Source organism: Solanum stenotomum, chromosome 7, assembly GCF_019186545.1.
Source record: "Solanum stenotomum isolate F172 chromosome 7, ASM1918654v1, whole genome shotgun sequence".
Classification (NCBI taxonomy): domain Eukaryota; kingdom Viridiplantae; phylum Streptophyta; class Magnoliopsida; order Solanales; family Solanaceae; genus Solanum; species Solanum stenotomum.
In genome coordinates this window covers 9,302,551-9,322,669 of record NC_064288.1, presented here as the reverse complement: position 1 = coordinate 9,322,669, position 20,119 = coordinate 9,302,551, and the positions used below count along the sequence as shown (strand labels likewise).

Here is a 20,119-nt window from a genome sequence, read left to right as displayed (position 1 = left end):
AAAATGGTGTGACTATACGTGATGGTTACTAACTTAATACGGAGGTCCTTATAGAAAAAATTGAGAACTTTTTTGTGTGCTCCGGTCGCCAGATCAATGGAAAAATACATACAAAAAATTAAGGAATTTTGCGCGTTTCCTAGAAAAGGGGCTGTAGATGCGGAAAATTGAGTAATTTTGCATGATTCTTAAAAAAGGTTTGTAGATGCAAAAATGGGAGAAAAAAAATGGTGTGAGTATACGTGATTGTTCCCCAATTTAGTACGAATGTCTTTATAAAGTTATTTGAGAAAAAAAAATTGGTGCTCCGGGCGCCTGATTCATGGGCTAGCAAACACGAAAAATTAAGAAACTTGTACGATTCCTAAAATTGGGCCTGTAGATGCAAATATGGGGGCGAAAAAAATAGTGTGAGTATACGTGATTTTTCCCCAACATAGTACAAAAGTTCTCATGAAGTTTTTTGAAAAAATAAATTTAGGTTCTCCGAGCGCTTAATCCATTGGCATTACACACGAAAAATTGAGAAATTTGCGATATTTCTAAAAAAAGGCTTGTAGATGGGGAAATGGGCGCAAAATAAATGGTGTGAATATACGTGATGGTTCCACAACTGAATACGGAGGTCTACATAAAGTTTTTTGAGAAAAATATTTGGGTGCTCCGGGCACCAGATCTATGGGCTAATACATACGAAAAATTGTGAAATTTGCGCAAGTCCAAAAAAATGGCTTGCAGATGCGGAAATGGGAGGGAAAAAATAGTGTGAGTATACGTGATGGCTTTTCAACTCAATACAAAAGTACTCAAGAAAAAAATTTGGCTGCTCCGGGCGCCTTATCCATGAGCTAATACACACGAAAATTGAGAAATTTGCGCGATTCCTAAAAATAGGCATGTAGAAGTGGAAATGGAGGCAAAAAAATATTGTGCGTATACGTGATGGTTCCCAAAATCTGAACAGTGATTCTCATAAAGTTTTTAAGCAAATTTTTTTGGGTGCTCCTAATGTCGGATCCTTGGGCTAATACACACGAAAAATTGAGGAATATGCGTGATTCCTAAAAAGGGCATGTAGATGCGGAAATGGACACAAATAAATGGTTTGAGTATACATGATGGTTCCCCAACTCAATAAGGAGGTCCTCATAAAGTTTTCTTAGAAAAAAATTTAGGAGCTCTAGGGGCAAAATCCATGGCTAATATACACGAAAAATTGAGAAATTTGCGTGATTCGTACAAAAGGGCTTGTAGAGGCAGAAATGGGCGCAAAAAAATGGTGTGACTATACCTGATGGTTCCTAACTCAATACGGAGGTCCTCATAAAAAAATTTGATAACTTTTTTGGGTGCTTCGATCGCCAGATCCATGAAAAAGTACACACAAAAAATTGAGGAATTTTGCGTGATTCCTAAAAAAGGGCCTGTAGATGCGGAAATGGGCGCGAAAAAAATGGTGTGAATATATGTGATGGTTCCCTAACTCAATACGGAAGTCCTCATAAAGATTTTTGAGAAAAAAGATTCTGGGTGCTCCGAGCGCCAGATCCATGGGCTAATACACACGAAAAATTGAGGAATTTTCACGATTCCTATAAAAGGGCATGTAGATGCGAATGGAAGCGAAAAAAATGGTGTGAGTATACATGATGGTTCCCAAACTCAGTACCGAGGTCCTCATAAAACCTTTTGAGAGAAAAATTAGGTGTTCCGGGCGCCAGATCCATGGGGTAATACACACGAAAAATTGAGAAATTTGTGCAATTCCTACAAAAAGAGGTTGTAGATGTGGAAATGGGTGTGAAAAATATGATGTGAGTATATGTGATGGCTCCTCAATTCAATACGGAGGTTCTCATAGAGTTTTTTGAGAAAAAAGTTTGGGTTCTCGGGGCGCTAGATCCATGGGCTAATACACATGAAAAATTGAAAAATTTGCACGATTCCTAAAAAAGGACATGTAGATGAGAAAATGGGTGCGAAAAAAATGGTGTGAGTATATGTGATGGTTCCCCAACTCAGTACGGAGGCCCTAATAATGTTTTTGAGAAAAAAATTGAGGTGTTTCGGGAGCCAGATCAATGGGCTAATATATATAAAAAATTGAGAAATTTACGCGATTCCTAAAAAATGGCCTTTTATTGCGGAAATGGGAGCGAAAAAAATAATTAGTATACGTGATAGTTCCACAACTCAATACGGAGGTCCTCATAAAGTTTAATGAGAAAAAAATGTGGGTACTCCGGGCTCGAGTTTTATGAGCTAATACACACGAAAAGTTAAAAAAATTGTGTGATTCCTAAAAATGGGGCTATAGATACAAAAAAAAATGTCTAAACATGGTGTGAGAATACGTTATTGTTCCTCAACTCAGTACGGAGGTCCTCATAAAGGTTTTGAGAAAAATAAATTGGTGCTCCGGGCTCCATATCCATGGGCTAATACACACAAAAAATTGAGGAATTTGTACGATTCCTAAAAAAAGGCATGTAGATGCGAAATTGACTCGAAAAAAATGATGTGAGTATACGTGATGGTTCCCCAACTCAATACGGAGGTCCTCATTAAGTTTTTTGATAAAAAAAAAAAGTTGGATGCTACGGGCGCCAGATCCATAGGCTAATACACATGAAAATTTGAGAAATATGCGCAATTCCTAAAAAGAGCTTGTAGATGCGGAAATGGGCGCGAAAAAATGGTGTGAGTATACGTGATGGTTCCCAAACTCAATACAGAGGCCCTCATAAAGTTTTTTGAGAAAAAAATTTTTGGGTGTTCCGGGCGCCAGATCAATGGGCTAATGCAAACGAAAATTTTAGTAATTGGCGTGATTCATAAATAAGGGCTTGTAAATGAAGAAATGGGCGCGAAAAAAATGGTGTGAGTATATGTGATGGTTCCCCAACTCAGTACGGAGGTCCTCATAAAGTATTTTGAGAAAAAAAATTGGGTTCTCCGAATGCCAGATCCATGGGCTAATACACACGAAAAATTGAGGAATTTACGCGATTCCTAAAAAAGGACCTGAATATGCAGAATGGTTGCAAAGAAAGTTGTGTGAGTTTACGTGATGTTTCTCCAACTCAATACGAATGCCCTCATAAAGTATTTTTAAGAAAAAAAATTGGTTGCTCCGGGCGCCAGATCCATGTGATAAAGGTTTGGGTTATGTGAAAGGACCAGGGATGTGATTATGGTTCCATGAGAGGACTTGGTATTTGCATTTTAATCATGTGGGACGTGTAGTTATGCATTGTTGACCCAAGTGTTGTTGATTTATGATATGCGACTGATGGTCTGTGTGGTTGATAATTGTTATGCATGTTCTATGGTATTGTATTGTGGTGACAATTTGCATTCATATCTTGGATTGGCCGCAAGATCCTATCAGTACACTGTGGTTTGTGAACTGATACTACAAGTATTCTTTTCCTTGTTGAGTACAGGCATCTTCCAGTGGTTGATCCAAGATCTCAGTTGAGAGATGCTTGATTCAGAATCCAAGGGTGAGCTTCGTCTTTCAGGCTACCGTGGATTCTTCTGCATTATCTTGGCCATTTGTACTGACATAGACTTCTAGATTTTCTTTATGTTTGGATTTGGGGTTGCATCCCCAGTTTGACTATGTCAGAGTTTTGGTTATGATGACTTTCATTTCTTAGGAATAATTTTTCGTGTTAAATGTTTTGGCTATTGGGTTGAAATTATTGGAACTCAATTCTCTAGCTAACCAAATTGTTTGCTTTATTTTATACTCCCTCTGTCCCTAATTACTTGTCAACTTTTGAATTGGCACACCTATTAAGAAAATAATTAATGGCATAGTGAGTTTACCATTTTACCCCTATTAATTATGAAGTTGATGAAAAGTTCTACATTTTTCAAAATAATTAGTTAGAATTTATCCTTTCTTGATTTGTCAAAATGGACAAGTAATTAGGGATAACTATAAAAGAAAATTTGGATAAGTAATTAGGGACAGAGGGAGTACTAAACTTGGTTCTATTTATAGAGTGTTGGGTGGTTCGGAATAGTCTTTGGTTCTCCCATTAGGTGGTTTAGTGTGGTGTCACTAATGGCAGTTGGGGTAGTGATAGTGCCACTCATGACAGTAGGGGTCATGACAGTGCCACTACCACAAACAATGACCTTCCTAAGCTTCTTCTCTTTTGGGTTGTAGAAAACTAGTTGCAAGCCAAGTTCCATTTGCATTAAGATTTATCCATTTTTCTAGAGTATGATTGGTATTAAATTATTCTTATAGACATCAAGCGGGATAGAATCCATCAAAATGTGATCTTCCGTTAAAAAATTCAGCACAATCCCTATGCCATCTACCGTAAGTTCTGTTTTGAGAGGTGAAATATTGACCATTCTAATACTAGATGAAACAAAATTTAGAAATAGGATGATTTTTTTAAGATAAATAAAAATGTGCAAATGGGGACGATATACGGGGGTCTTGGATCAAACACTGAAATGAAAATGACACCAATTTTCTAACCTTTCAAAAGTATATTCGAATTCGATAAAAGATGCTAAAAATAAACTTGATCGACACAGAAAGCAACAATGAAGTTCTAAATTGTTCTACGTTAAGATAGCTCATTTTGTTCACCTCACCGTCCAAAGAATGAGGAAAATAGATAATGTACAACAGAACTCAAAAGCATCCTAAAACAGTAAAAGTTGATTGGCCTAAGCTTGATTATAAAAGAAACATAAAAGGAAAACATAATATCCAGAAGGAAATAAGACAAATTAAATATCTAAACTCTTTCAATCTTCTAAAATGCATATGAGACTTGTAAACCTTCCCCAATGACAGTCTTGAGTCGGTAGAAACTTGGGATGTAGCTAGTCGCTGCAAACCCAAGGTACGTTTTAACCTTCGTAAATTTCTTTTCTTTTGGATTGTAAGAAACTACTTGTATGCCACAATCCCTTTGCATAAATATTTCTACATCTTTCCAGGTTGAGATTGGTATAAATCTATCAGAACGGATGTTTAGTTGAATAGTATCCTTCAAAATGTGATCTTTAGTCCAAGATTTAGCTATTCCATACTATTTCATCCACCATATATCAACAAACTGACTATTGTTAGTATTACACAAACATAGACAATTCCCCAACTCTACTAGTGCCAAGCTAAAGATGAAGTTTTCAGACCACCTGGAACTAACATGGACTTCACATCTTCTGTCCAACTCTTATAGGAGTAAACGTTGGAATCTTTTTAATTCATTCATTGAACAACACCATTGACTTTAGCATTACTAAATGATTCGCATAGAGATTCTGGAGCCTCGCCCATGTTTCTTCATTTCTCATCAACTCCAAGAGTATAAACCTACAATTTTGATACTTGTGGATGTCCCTCAAACTTTCTAACTAATGATCTCAATACTTTAGACTGTCCAGAGGCTTCACTAAAGCAGAATGCATAAGCAATACGATAAATTCTTTTTTCCCATTCATGCAATTTAACCCTGAAATAGTTACCCAAAAGAGGATCACTGATATAAACCTAATGGTCTGCATCATCCCTCGAACCATTCAACAAAAAAATGAGCCCATTACATGAACCAATTAATATCATTTTATATCTAGGAAAACCGGGTGAAGGGAGGTGAAACCTAGGGCTCAACAAAATGGCTCTGTATAGGGGTGAGAATCATCTTCTTTGAATTCCACAAGTAACTGGATAAAGTCATTAATATGATACATGTTAACAAATAAAGAGTCAGACGAAGTTAAAAGTTAAAATATGATACCAAAGTTTACAAGCAATCATACAACGGAAAATGAGTTTGATTGGCAATAGTGAAAGAGGGCCATAATTATTCATGGAAGATCCATAATCCTCGTGACATGAGAGATTCTGTTTCCTTTGCAATCTTCCTTGAAGATCTTAGATTTTTGGGTGTTCGTGGATGTCACTTCCTATGAACAAGAAGGGAGATAATTCTGAGGGTTTTGGTCTTATGGATTGATTGGACTTTAATATATAGTAGGCTTCGAGAGTTTGGAAAAATATTTCAGGCTAAAATGACTATAGAGTCCACTTTAAGTTCCAAAGTAATCATACAGAGTCATTAAATGAAAGTAATTATTGAAGTCTAACAAGTCGTTAACTAATAGTAGTTTGTTTTCCTAGTATTGTTTCTTTCACCTACTTAGTATTTAGGAATCAATGAAAGTTTAACTAGCTAGTTGTTGGAGTGAAAGGAAAATTTACAGTCGTCACTGATCGTTCAAGATGGGATGTGGGAGAAATGAATTTGAGGATTTTTTAGAGTTGTGAAACTGAAGAATGGATAAAGCAAACCATCGCGTTTCTGAGGGCGACTTTGTTCTAGCTTGATACAACGTATTTCTCGGGTTGCTTTGATGGCAGTACACCTGCTTTTTTTTGTATTAATTCTTATGGAAGATATCATTGTCTCTTGTTATTTATCTATACTTATTCCTTAGGACTACTTCTATTATTAGAAAATTATTTTTACTTTTTTTCTGTCAAGGAAAATAGAGAGGAATTACCCAAATGAGGACCCAATTAACTTTATCCAAACAAGGCATGTTTGATTAATAGGCCAACGTTTTGTTGCACATATTCAAACAAGTGCATAATGAAATAAACAAAAGGAATGCAGCTTTGGAGACTTCCACAACTCAATAACATCCTAATACAGTAAAAGTTGACAATAGATTATACAAGAAATTAAACATTAAAGTGAAACAAAATATCCAAGAGAGATAAGACATTAAATATCAAAACTATCTTAATCTTCGCCTTACGGATAAACATATGAGACTTGAAAACTTTTCCATGTGACATTCTTGAGGGAGTAAAAAATTGAGATGTAGCTTGCCGATGCAGATCCGTCGTACACTTTGACCTTCCTAAACTTCTTTTCTTATGGGTTATATAAGAAAGTATTTGTGTTCCACGATCCTGTTGCATCAAGATTTCTTCATCTTTCCAAGTTGAGAGTGGTATAAGTCTGTATAACAAATATCTAGTTGAATACTATCCTTTAAAATGTGATCTTTAGTCCAAATGCAGTCATTCCATACTCTTTCATCCGCCATATATCAACATAATGACTTTAATCATTACTACACAAGCATAGACAATTCCCCAATTCTACTAGCGTAACAAAACATCTTGATATTTCAAGTCTTTTGACATATAATCGTTTGAAATGGTTACGGTTTACGGTACGTTGAATTTTAAAGAAAAAGGGAAAACAGCGAAGAAGACAAAGAAGCAGAATGCAGTAGAAGAAAAAAGATGCACATGGCCATATTTGTTTTGGAAAAAAATATGGCTGAATGGCCATTATAGGTAAATTTCATAAATTGTATTAAAAAGATAGTAAGTAAAACTATTTTTCCTTTACGTTTGTCTTTTTGTTTTTTTTTTTTTCTTTTTGAGCTGGGTCAGTCACTTTCGAGCTGGCTTATTGATGAACTTATGGAAATCCCACTAAATTTAGGAGTTAATTACTTAGATACGTTCTAATTTGCAATGTCACGAATTTTATGAGTTTGGACTTTGGATACATATATATAGCACGTCTAGATATGTTTAGATATATGAGTCAAAATTAGGTATAATTTATTCTAGATGCATTGTATTCAACTGCATTTGCATGTATCTGAATATCTCGCTCTCCTTTCTCCTATCTCGATAGCCACTCTCCTCTCTCGCTCGCCTCATTCCTATCTCACTCGTCACTGTCCTCCCTCGCTCGCTTCCCTTCCTATATCTGATATCCCAGATACAATAGTGTGATTCACATGTATATGGGAATCCCTTTCATCTTTTTCCTATTTCGCTTGTCTCTCTCCCTAATTTAGTGTATCCAGTAGTAAAAATTCATGTATTAAGGTGTATCTGACTTGAAATTTGATATGAAATTATTAATTACTGAAACAATATGTGATTATTTAAAATTATATGGAGAGATATATAAAACAAATTAATAAAAATACTACAAAAAGTTAAGACTGCAACAATCTAACTTGACCGGATAAATTCAAGATTGTTTGGATTCCAGAGTGTAGTTCGGATAGCACCATCATCTCTTGTGCAGATAAAATCTTCCATACTTTCTTCAATGTAATCTAAGTATGGAATCATAGTAGAATGATAATTAATGCTTGATCTCCAAGGGGTTCACTATCTACATTGACATCATTATCATCATCGGACATTTAATCATTGTTTGTTGTTTCATGTTCCAAAGGTTTATCATTATCCAATTTACAAAATCGATCATCACAAGTATTATTATTGTTCACAATTTGTGTACATTGATTCCCTGCATCTTTAAAACGATCACACCTATAAAATATAAAAATATAAATATATTGTATATAAGACTATTTTTAATTTAATAAATAAAAAATTATCACTTTATTTACCGATTAATTGACTCTGGTGAAAATAGACGTGTCACTCGTATTCAAAGTATCCAAGTGCATGAGAGCATTTCTAGGCTCTCCCATATTACCACCTTATGCACTTGGAGAGTATTCAAACTATCCAAGTGCAGATACTCTCCAAGTGCATGAAGGTGGTTCTATACGATACAACCCTGATCATTTATACTCATTTTGTTCATGCACAATATTACCACCCCAATATAAATTTGCTCTCACTTTAATATCATCCATTTTGTTTTGAATAAACAAAGTTAAAATACAACAATCGTTAGAATGAATGAAGTTAAATAATGAATGGATTTTTTGTAAGGAGAATGACTGAATATTTTAGTAAAGCGAATAAATGAAACTGAGCATGAATACATAGGGCAAATCACTCAACTACATAAATGAATGAAATCGCGTACTATCAAGCGATATAATAACTAAGCAAATCACCCACTGTGGAGCGATTTTATTTTATTTTTTTGAAAAAAAAAGGTTTCGCTCATAGTTTAGCAATTTGCTCTTTATATTATTGTTTATATCATTTCGTCAAAATTATTGTATATAACATTTCATTTTCTACCATCTCTTTGATGGATAAAGGGTCTGAGAATTCATGAGAGTCGTGTAAGTTTAGGGATTTTTTTTAATGAATAAATAGTGTACATCATTTTATTTACTCTTTAATTGTTGTTTACAGAAATGGTGTTTGACTCAATTCATGGACAATTCCAATAGAAAGAATGGGCTGGCATTATGCCTTCTCTAATGAAAGCACACAAGAATACAAGATGGACATATTTATAAATGACTTTTTTTTATTGATTGAAAAAGAGACTATTATCTTCTTCTTTTTTTGGCTTAACCACAAAAATGAAAAATTTTCTCCTCCAAAATAGTCACCAACGTAATTGTAAGGTAAATTATGGGGTGTTCAGCTAATATGCTAATCTCAGCAAGTTGAAGTTTAATAAATAAATAAATAAATGAGAAAACTCTACAGCGAGATTGAAAAGAAAAAAAAAAAAAAAGCAAATCAAGTGATTTTACAAAATAAATAATAAAAAAATGAGAAAATGCTAACAGTTCAGCGATATTGAGAAAAAAAAAACAATTCAAATTGCTCACTGTGAAGTGAACTTTAGAAAAAGGAAAACGTTAAGCAGGTTGCTCATTTTTTCTTTAAAAAAAATAAAGATATCCTCAGAGTGGAGCAAGAGGGAATGAAAAAAAGAAGAAGAGATAGATAATCGCTGATGGTGCAACAATATAAAAACTTTTTTAAAAAATAAGAGCAAAATCACTGATGGTGCAGCGAGAAACAATTTTTAAAAAAAAGCGAAAATCGATCTGTAATGAGCAAGATTAAAAGATAAACACTGTCAAACGGGAGTTAAATCACAACATTTATGGGATGTCTGTTTTGGTTAAATCCAAAATTGAGTGGCCCTTAATGCATTTTGAAGGGAAAAAGTGGCTCATTTTGATAGCATATATGGACTTGCACAAAATAGTACAGTAGAGAGATATCAGTAATACAGCCGATGCATACCTCATTTTGGTGCATCAGACTGAGAATTATCATGAATATGTTTATGATCATCAATGTCTGCAGCAGTTAAAAGGGGCAGCAGACAGATGAATTTGGGGGTAAGAAGAATCATAAGCCGGGAAATGCTTAAAACCTCTTCAAGATCACATATGCCGTTGAAACACTGGCCTCAAATTATATCCACATATGCCAAATGGAAATGAGATTTCAGGGCCACAATATGTAAAAGCAAAATGGATACTCTAGTAATAATTACAAGTTAGTGACGCTATATTTGTATCAACCTGCACTTGATGTTCCTCATACGCTACAAAATTTAGTTTCTGGAATCTTCAAACGTTCTGGCGTCCAGCTGATCAACCTGAAAATAGATTACAACTCAATGAGGTCTCAATTTAATCTTCTCTTTCTTCAGTTTGTTGTTTAAGAACCGCCACGTTATGGCATATATTATAAACAATAAGATCTGAATAGTAAGCTTGCCAGATTGATGATTCCCTGGATTTCCAACTTCTTTTTTGCTGCTGGATTTATTGTTACTTGGCTGTTCTACTGCCTGATTCTGCATTTAAAAGCCAAGTTTTATAAAATGACAGATCACTAGAGAAAGCATATGGATCACATTGAAAGGAAAGGAGAAACAGGCTTGGACTGTTTCGAGCTGCATCCATCCTATAAACACTCATTCAAGTAAAACTCAATTTGGCAAGTTATAGAAGTAAAGCAACAGTATCTGTTTCTTTTGGAGAATAAGTTTAATCTAGAAACACAATCTTCTGTGAAGTGCAATTGACTAATGAGGCAATGACCAAGGTGAAAATAAATCGTCATCGCAAGATGCATAGAGTAAACTTGTTGCCCGTGGTCTCTACATGGACATAGTTATCATGATAATTAAGCAACAAGTAGATTTGTTCATGGTGGTCACTACATTGACATAGTCGCTATGAAATGAGTTAAGGACCAAGTAGAATAGGAAGGGCTTGCCTGCGCTAATGCGACTTGCGCCTGCTGGAGACTAAAAAACTGCTGATATGGATCATTAAAATTCGGAAGTCTTGACTGGTTCGAATTATGCGCAACAAGTGAATTTAGCATTGGATCTGGTTGACTTGAGGCTTGCATTCTGGATGGATCTGCTACTGGAACTGGTGGCAAATGAAATGGAGGGATAGGAAATCTAGGACCCATTTGTGCTGCTGCAGCTGCATTCTGCATCGCTGCACCTGGTAATAGAGGTGGATATGGCACCATTGGCCTGTTCATGCCAATCTCCATACCCATCCCCATACCCATGCCCATTCCCATTGGCGGCATGTACGGCTGCATTCCAGGATACATCATCGGGACCATGCCACATCCCATGGACATCATCTGTAGACAAACAGATCATATGATCAAACTACACTCTGATGCGAGTACAAATCCTTTTAAGATAATAACAAAAAGGAGTACATGGCTATATCAACAACTAAGTTCAGCATGCATATTACACAACCAGAGATTAGTTGAGAAACTCTAATAAAAGATACTCATGAAAACCTCCTTGACACTGAATATATGTACACCAGCTCAGACCAAGTCTGAGCTGGAAACGTAGGTCACTAAGGAGAATAATGAACTTTATTTTTCGACAAGCAAGGAATGTCACTTTTGGAAGAGGAGGTTAAAGGCAGTGAGAATATGATGAGTGAATCCTTAATATTCACGATGTAACACTGAAGATGTACATTGGTCTATTTTATCTATATTTTCAAATACACTAGGTGAAAGAGATAGGTTAATTGTTCCAGCGAAGGAGTTACATTTCCATTCACGTCCAACTGACATTCGATAATGACGTTTGAGCACCTTCATGGAATTTGAATCAAGAGTGTGCTACAAACAAATTAAGCACTTTACTCCACAAATTACAAGGTGAACTGCTCTTTTATGAGCAATGATGGAACTGGGAAAGAATTAACACTATAAAGATTTTTGTTGCAATGTCTAACTCAACCCCAAAAGTTAGCTCATGGAGGGAGGATTGCCCAAATCCATATAAGCATATCAACAGTCCATTCCCAACCAATGCGGACTTTAACCTACTCTGACACCCCTTCTACACCCAGGTCCAACTGAGCGTGGACCGGAAGCCCAAATGGGAATGGACTTGACTCTTACACCATGTAATCAGATGCAAGAGGTTATCTTATTCCAAAAGGTAAGCAGTGAATAAATATGACAGATTGTTGGTTAGCTTAGGAAAGAGATAGAAGATGATTCCTACAAAATTTGCTTTCTAATATGGCTATGTACTTTACAGGAATAAAGTCTATATACATTCTATACCATATAAAGATATGATAATTGAGTCTAACACAACTCCAAAAGCTAGTTCAGGAGGAGAAGATTACCCAAGTCCATATAAGCAGACTATCAATCTATTACCCAACCATTGTGGGACTTTAACCCACTCTAACACCCCCTCACGCCCCAACCAAACTGGAGCGCGGACCAGGCGCCCAAACGGGGATGAACTTGGTTCAGATACCATGTAATCAGATGGAAGAAGTTATCTTATTCCAAAAGGTAAGCACTGAATAAATACAATAGATTGTTTGCTAACTTAGGAAAGAGATAGAAGATGAATCCTACAAACCTGCTATTTAAATATAGTTATGTACTTCACCGGAATGAAGTCTATATACATTCTATACCATATAAAGATATGAAACCTGAGTCTAACTCAACTCCGAAAGCTAGCTCATGAGAAGAAGACTGCTCAAGTCTATATGAGCAGACCGTCAGTCTATTCCCCAACCATTGCGAGACTTTAACCCACTCTAACACCCCTTCGCGCTCCGACCCAACTAGAGCATGGACCGGGATTCCAAAAAGGGAAGGACTTGACTCTCATACCATGTAATCGGATGGAAGAAGTTATCTTATTCCAAAAGGTAAGCAATAAGTATATACAATAGATTATTTGCTAACTTAGGAAAGATATAGAAGATGATACCTACAAATTAATCTCCTATCTTAATATGGCTATTTACTTTACTAGAAATGAAATCTATATACATTCTATACCATGTAAAGATATAACATCTGGACCTAATTCAACCCCAAAACCTAGCTTATGAGGAGAGGATTGTCCAAGTACATATAGGCAGACCGTCACTCCATCACCCAACTAATACGGGACTTTAACCCACTCTAACAAACACTAATGGAGCCCAAAAGAGTTCTTCCAAGCAGTTTTTAGGGAAGAAATGTTGAATGCCCTAAAGTGGCCCAGTTTAGTTATCCTTGCCCTTAGTAAGGAAGCATTAACTATTGGTCATTCTCATAGATAGAATATGAAGAAGAAGACCATGATAATAACACCACGGGTCGTAGAATTAACTAAACTAGTGTAGAAACTAAAAAATTTTGCAAATAAAGAATGAGGATTTGTTGTTCTATTTATAAAAAGGTTATCATTTCGTCGATTAAATTATTTGTTTCCTCCTTCAACAAAAAGCAAATGTAATCTTTTAGCAGTAAATATTTGGAAACTAAATAGTAATGCCATTATGTAGTGGACATAAATATACTGTATACATACATTATGGTATCAATAGAAAAAATGGAAGTATAGCACCAGAGTTATGATTATACAAGTCTCCAATCGAGCCCTAGCAGTGTTTACAACGTCATTTGAATAAGTTAAACCACAAAGAAATACATAATTTCACACTTAAAATAATGTTAGGGAACACACACACATGCACACATGGTGTGTGCATGCGCATATATGTGTATATATATCTAAAATATATGAAAAGCGTAATGTAATTAATAGGAAAGGCATGTGTTATAGCTTTCACTTTCGCAAGAAATCTGGTAGTGAAGTAACGACGAGATTTGGTTTCACTAGGACAATAACACTAAAAATAGTCCAACGCTGTAGTACTTAATTAACATGCAAGTTCTTAAAATTTAGACAATATCCAAATATTGCATTAGAATCACCCAGATATTGCTACATGAATTACAAATACTGGTAATTTAGATTCTATATTTCTTAGATATTATATGATTGCCTTATTAGGTTGTTCTTTATTTGAGTATCTGTAGTGCTATGAGATAAGGATATTCTGATCGACCCTAACTGGTGCTCTGAGTAATCTAGTTACCATTACTACTTCCTACCAATATTGTAAATGAGAAAAAGTGTGTTATACCAGAAGAAAGGCAGTAGTTTGAATATACAATGTTGTTGACTTATAACTTACTAAGAGCATGTTTGGATTGAAGTCACAAGCCATAAGTTATAAATCCTATTTTATGGCTTTGCTTATTTTTATGATTTTGTCTTTAAACCAAGTGCTTTCAAGCACTTCTTTTTAATCCAAACACTCCTAAACGTTATTTTAGCTTAAAAACACTTAAAATAAGCACATCCAAGCGGGTTATAAAAAAGAATTTGACCATATACAAACATTAAAATAAAGCAACGAATAGTGACTTGCAGACAACGAAAGAATGTAATATTTACATAAAAAAAAGTAGTTCTAAATATTTCTAGTAATATCTTGACTTTCTATTATTTATATTTAAGATGCAGGCATTAAGAGAATGAGGTTCTTTAGGTGTAAATTTATCCAACTTTCTGGTGTTTAGGCCAAATATTGTATAGGACTACAATAAACTATTCCCTCTCAGAAAGGACTATCAAATTCCTTTACTATAAAGAAATTGAACAAGAAGGGTTGGAATGTATCAAGAGGCAATACATGAAAAAGATGTTAATAAATGTACCTGCACTTGCAATTGCAGTGATTTCAAATACTCAATTGCCTCATCAAGCATTGAAGCTTTGTCCGTCTGAAATTCAACAAAAGATTAAGTCAAATATATTAAGAGGAGAGTAAACTATATGTTCTATATATTGTAGAGAATTCAACGAAGAGGCCAAAACCTTGTTACAGCGTGGTATGAGTTCCTGCAGGGCCTTCATCTTCTCATTTATTCTGTCTCTACGTCTCTGTGGTGATTGGAGCATTGGCATGTTGATTAACAGTCAAATGACAAAAAACAGTGAAATTCTCAAAACCCTAAAATCAACAACTGCACAACACATACCCTTTCTGAAAGATTATGGACCTCCGCAGCACGAGATCGCTTTGTGGATGTTGAACCGCGTGCTTGCTTTTTTGTATCAGGAGACTCAAATTCAGCTTCCTAGGGAAATTGAGACATAAGTTAATGAAGCATTAATAGTAACTCAACAAAAAGGAAAGAATTTGTTCTCAACTTCCAGAGTTTCTTGTCTTTCTCCCACAAGACAAGACATCAGGAAAGTTGAGTTTAACAATCTTACAACAGAAAAGTTCACGTGATCTCCCAAAAAGTAAGATGGTGTATACCTTTCTGGTGAGGAGGGAAGTTAAAAGTGGCCAGCAATTGCCAGAATCCCTTCACCCCCACCACTTTGAAATTTTCTTTCTGCCACCTTCTGGTAGTTCTTACATTTATACATCAAAAGACCATGAGATTTTCTAAGTGCTCCTGAGTTTTCGATTGCTCCCACTCATCGGTAACCTTAGAAAGTATTTAGACTTAAATGTACCACACTTCCTTTCTTTACTTCATTTAATTTTCTTCTTTTCTTATCGCAAAAAGAATCCTGCTTGAAACAAATTATTGATCCTCTCAGAGGAACAAATTGATTTAGAAGTAACTTGCAAGTCGACCCGGTGCAATTTGGAATGTTGTCTGCAAACTAGGGAGTCAAGAGAAGTAGCAAAGAACAATGAGGTGGGTTTCATCTGATGTAAACATTATGGTACTGAGGTATACATACAGCTTGTTCAAACAGTTTTTCACTCATATTCAGGTCCTTAATGGGAATTCAATGTTCTAAGAGTGTTGAGAAAATGAGATGCTTCTCGATTGTTTTGAGAACGCTCTCTTGGAAAAGAGATTCTACTCTTTGTCCACTCAAAGTTGTCTCCTAAAAACTAAACTACCACTGCTCTGATTTGTCATGTGAAACTTGCAAGTATCCAGTATACAGTAGCAAAGACAGTAGTCAAAGCCAAATAAGGTGTGTTTGGTATGGAGGAAAACACTTTCATTAATCCATGAGTTCAGTATGGAACAAACACAGTTATTCACAAGCCTCATACCCTAACTACCACTCCCTTTGTATTAAAACAAATCTCGATATTGAGTTGGCTTACACGCACCTATTGTCGAGGGAACATATATTTGGCTAACTCGGCATCGAGATACTTTTTACTATTATAGGAAATGATAGTTTCAATAAAGTAGAGATCAATGAATAGTTGAGTTATGAAAGTGTGTGCATTTACTTTATAGTTTTTATCATTAACTCATTTTATTTTATAGGTGAAAAGGTCAACAATGCCTAACTAGTAACTAGTATTCGAAAGTTTGGCACATCCATGACCCTACGTTATAAATCTAGGAAAAAGAACTGGAACTCCTTAAAACTATTTAGTTTAAATTTTTAATTTAATTATTAATAACATAACTTCATATATGCATAGAAATCACATGACAAGTTTAAAGTTAGGAGTTCTAGGATACTTTTATTAACTTCTTATTCACGACATAAAATGAAATTAACAAATGAGGTAGACATTATTTTTTTAAAAAAATAATAATTTATCCTCATATGACGCTAAAATTTTAAGACTGTCAGAAAATTCAGTACAATATAAGATATGCTGATTTCAGAAAACATTCCCAAGGAGATTACATACAGCCCCCCTCTTCTTTAAGCTCCGTTGCATCACGAATGGTTAACACAGACAATGGGACAAAGTTAAATAAGTCCAAACACTCCAGTGACCTTTGCAATAAACAGGGGGCAATAAAAGAAAAAAAAAATACTTCATTCGTTTAAAAAAGAATGACCTCATTTCCTTTTTAGTTTGTTTCAAAAAGAATGACCTATTTTTTTTTTTGGATAACATTTTAATTTCAACTTTTCACGTGGCATATTTAAGACCACAAGATTAAAGGACAATTTTGTATATTTGACAGAACTTTTATTTAGGACTACAAGATTCAAAACTCTTCTTAATTTTTTTTAAACTCCGTGTCAAATCAAACAAGGTCATTCTTTCTAAAACAGAGAGAGTAAGTACTTTCTAAAGGTTCTAGAGTCTTCTTATTATTTTATTTTAACCACTAATAGATGTTTCCTTCTCTTTTTCACCTCATAACTAAAAGCAGTAGAAAAACTTTATTTTATGGTTAGTGATCTGCCACGTGTCCTAAACAGCAGCCACAAAATTGCCGGCTCGAGCCACGTCACGTTACAGCACAAACCGGTGACGTAGCCAAGAAAAATCCCTCCTAACGCTAAAATGCGCACCGTAAGTTAGATATTCTTGCGAGCCACGAAAAACGACAGCGCCTGTGAAAGACAGGTGCGAGTAATTGGGAATTACAAGAGAAGAAAACAACAATTACTGCTCACCTCATTCCGACCTTCGTCGTCCGTTTCTCTTCCTTTCCGTTTCCGATCATCCGCTGCTGCTGTTGCCGTTGGCGTTGGCGCCGCCTTATGCGACGGTGCTGGTGCTGGTGGTTCGGCACTGGCGCTTACACTATTTCCTGAGCAACCCGGAGATGACGTCATTGAAATGTCACATGTAGTTGTCGGTTCTCTAATTGCTGTTGACGTAGTCGCAGTTCCGGTGCTGCCGTTTATAGTACTACATCCTACATTTCCGCCGGGAACTGGTACCACATTATCGGGTACGTGTGAAACTCTAGATTCCTGCCCTGTAATTGGAGTTACGTTTGAATCCACGACCGTTGAATCTCTCGGTGACTTGCTTAAATTTGCCTGACCAGGTTCTAACCTGGCTGTAGGCAATCGCGAGAAGTGTCCGAAGTTCTGGAACCGATTTGAATTTTCTGTGACGGAGCGTCTAGAAGGAGGTATAGGTGGCCGAGGAGCCGTTCCGATCGGCGCTGCTGGCGATGGTTGTGGCGGAGGTGGACGGATCTCCAACGTAGACGTACGGCTATCTCGTGGCAGCGCGGCGGTGGTTAAGGTAGAAGTCGGCGTGGTATATAGGAGATCGGAGTAGAGATCACGTTCGAAGGAGGGGTCATCGAGTGGGTAGTGAAGCCATGAGGCCATCTCATCCTCCTGCATAAACAGATGATGTGGAGTAGTTTCCTCTACATGTCGGATCTCTCTACCGACAGCTTGGTCAGAGGGAATAACCGCATCACCACCGCCTCCACTGCCGTTACCGATGTGAGATTTCTTAACAGATCTTTGATTCTGACTCTGCATAACCACTTGACCATTTTGCCACAGTAGTTCCATGATTTCCTCTTCCGCCCTATGAAAAGAACAAACAAAAATCTCTTCCACTTCAAAATCACAAATCAGAAAATTAAACCTTTCATTCAAATGATTAAAAAAGAACATAAAGCTTACATTGCGGACTTCTTAGTTCTGGTAAGACCAGATGAAGCAGGAAGAGAGTAGTCATCATCCATATCAAAATCAGGAACAGAATGATTCATCGTGACGTAGGCAGCTCAAATCTCCCAAATAAAATAATCAAAATTGGTCAGGCACCGCCGCGACAAGCAGTCCCAAACTCACCATAACACTGGAGCTGCTTATTAACACCGCCCATAAATCTAGGAAATCAAAGGCTCGCACAAAAGGCTGCTTAATGTTAAAAACGTCTTTATCAACCTCCAGAGTTAGCTGAAAGTACCTTTTGAAACCCTTTTACTGTTGTGTGTAGTTTGAAAATGGAGCGACGAGTGACGATTGATTGAGTAGCAGAGAGCAAGAAGGTGGGCGATTTTGGGTATGAATACTTTCCTCTTTCTATTCTTTCCTTCTTTCCTTTCTTGGTTTTTGCCTTTATTGTTAATGTCCTTTTGCAAGAGAGATAAGGTCCGTTCTCTCCTCTCTCTCTCTCTCTCTTTCCTCACCGTGCCTTTAATCTTCGAATAAAAATGAAAGAAAAAGACGAAATTGATTTTTGACACTATTGCATCGGACACAGTTATTTCACTGTCATTATAAACACATTTCCCCACCTGTTTCAATCAAGCAGCTTATCATCAATTACTACTAAACTACTACTCCCTCCGTCCATAATTATTTGACAGGTATATTAAAAATAGACGTCCAAGATTAATTGTCAATTTAAACAATCAAGAAATAATTAGTCACTTTTTTCCAATTCTGCCCTTAATGATTGTGTAGTTTAATTGAAAAGTTACGTGGACTTTTGGTATTCTTGATATAGTAGAGTTATATTAGTTAAATTACATCTTGTATTAAATTTTCCTTGAGGGATATGCATAACCTTACCCTGACAAACAATTGTGGACGGGGGAGTACTACTATTTCCTACTCATCTCTCCCAACTTGAGTCTTTTACATTTTTGCCCTAACAAAATTTAAAAATTTATCAACAAATATTTTTATTCAGATTTAATTGGTGTTTCAATACGGATATGGAATGGGGGACCAATTTTTTTTCCCTATCCATAATTAGCGAGGGTACAAAGCAGTAGTTTTTGAACTCGTCACTCCGAGTCTAAATAATAAATTCTTGGTCAATTATTCGTTTATACACATATGCATAATTGTTTGATTTGAGAAAATGTGTAACACATACATAATTATATTTGGGAAAATGTGACACACAGACATAATAATTTTGAAAATGTGAATAGAACATGGAAAGTTTGCATTTTATAACTTTGTTGCGTGACTTCAAATTAGGTCGTGATGATAAGGTGTTGATACAAAATTTCATGTGCCGATTGGTATTAAAATAAAAAAAAATGATTTGGAAAACAATCTTTGATGTGTTTGAGAGCCGACTTAAATTGTAAAATTTAATAATTCTTCTAAACTGATTATTTAAGCATATTAGAACTGCTTAATGACATTATTTGTTGCTTTGTCTGGTGGGGCCCTGCACAAATTACCTTATGTATATATCTACAAAAACTATTGGTTAATAAGAGAAAGATAGAGCTGATAGAGACATATATGAATTCATATTTGGATAACTTTGGATTTCCAATTAACACGTAGTATTATTTATAATATATGTACAAATACTTTAATGATTCGAA

General features: G+C 35.7%; 1 protein-coding gene and 1 pseudogene across 1 annotated transcript; both read right to left on the bottom strand.

Annotated features, from left to right (window-relative positions):
- Positions 1–4,787: 4,787 nt before the first annotated feature.
- On the bottom strand, positions 4,788–5,851 carry LOC125869621 (F-box protein At3g07870-like; annotated as a pseudogene).
- A 4,263-nt stretch (positions 5,852–10,114) lies between these two features.
- On the bottom strand, positions 10,115–19,442 carry LOC125870927 (transcription factor PIF1-like). Its single transcript, XM_049551477.1, has 9 exons — positions 19,377–19,442; positions 18,447–19,115; positions 17,469–18,348; positions 15,101–15,199; positions 14,937–15,002; positions 14,777–14,842; positions 10,979–11,365; positions 10,475–10,553; positions 10,115–10,352 (listed from the first exon to the last, which is right to left on the bottom strand). The coding sequence occupies exons 2-9, from the start codon at positions 18,533–18,535 to the stop codon at positions 10,348–10,350; spliced, it is 1,671 nt and encodes a 556-aa protein (XP_049407434.1). The 5' UTR covers positions 18,536–19,115; positions 19,377–19,442; the 3' UTR covers positions 10,115–10,347.
- Positions 19,443–20,119: the final 677 nt, after the last annotated feature.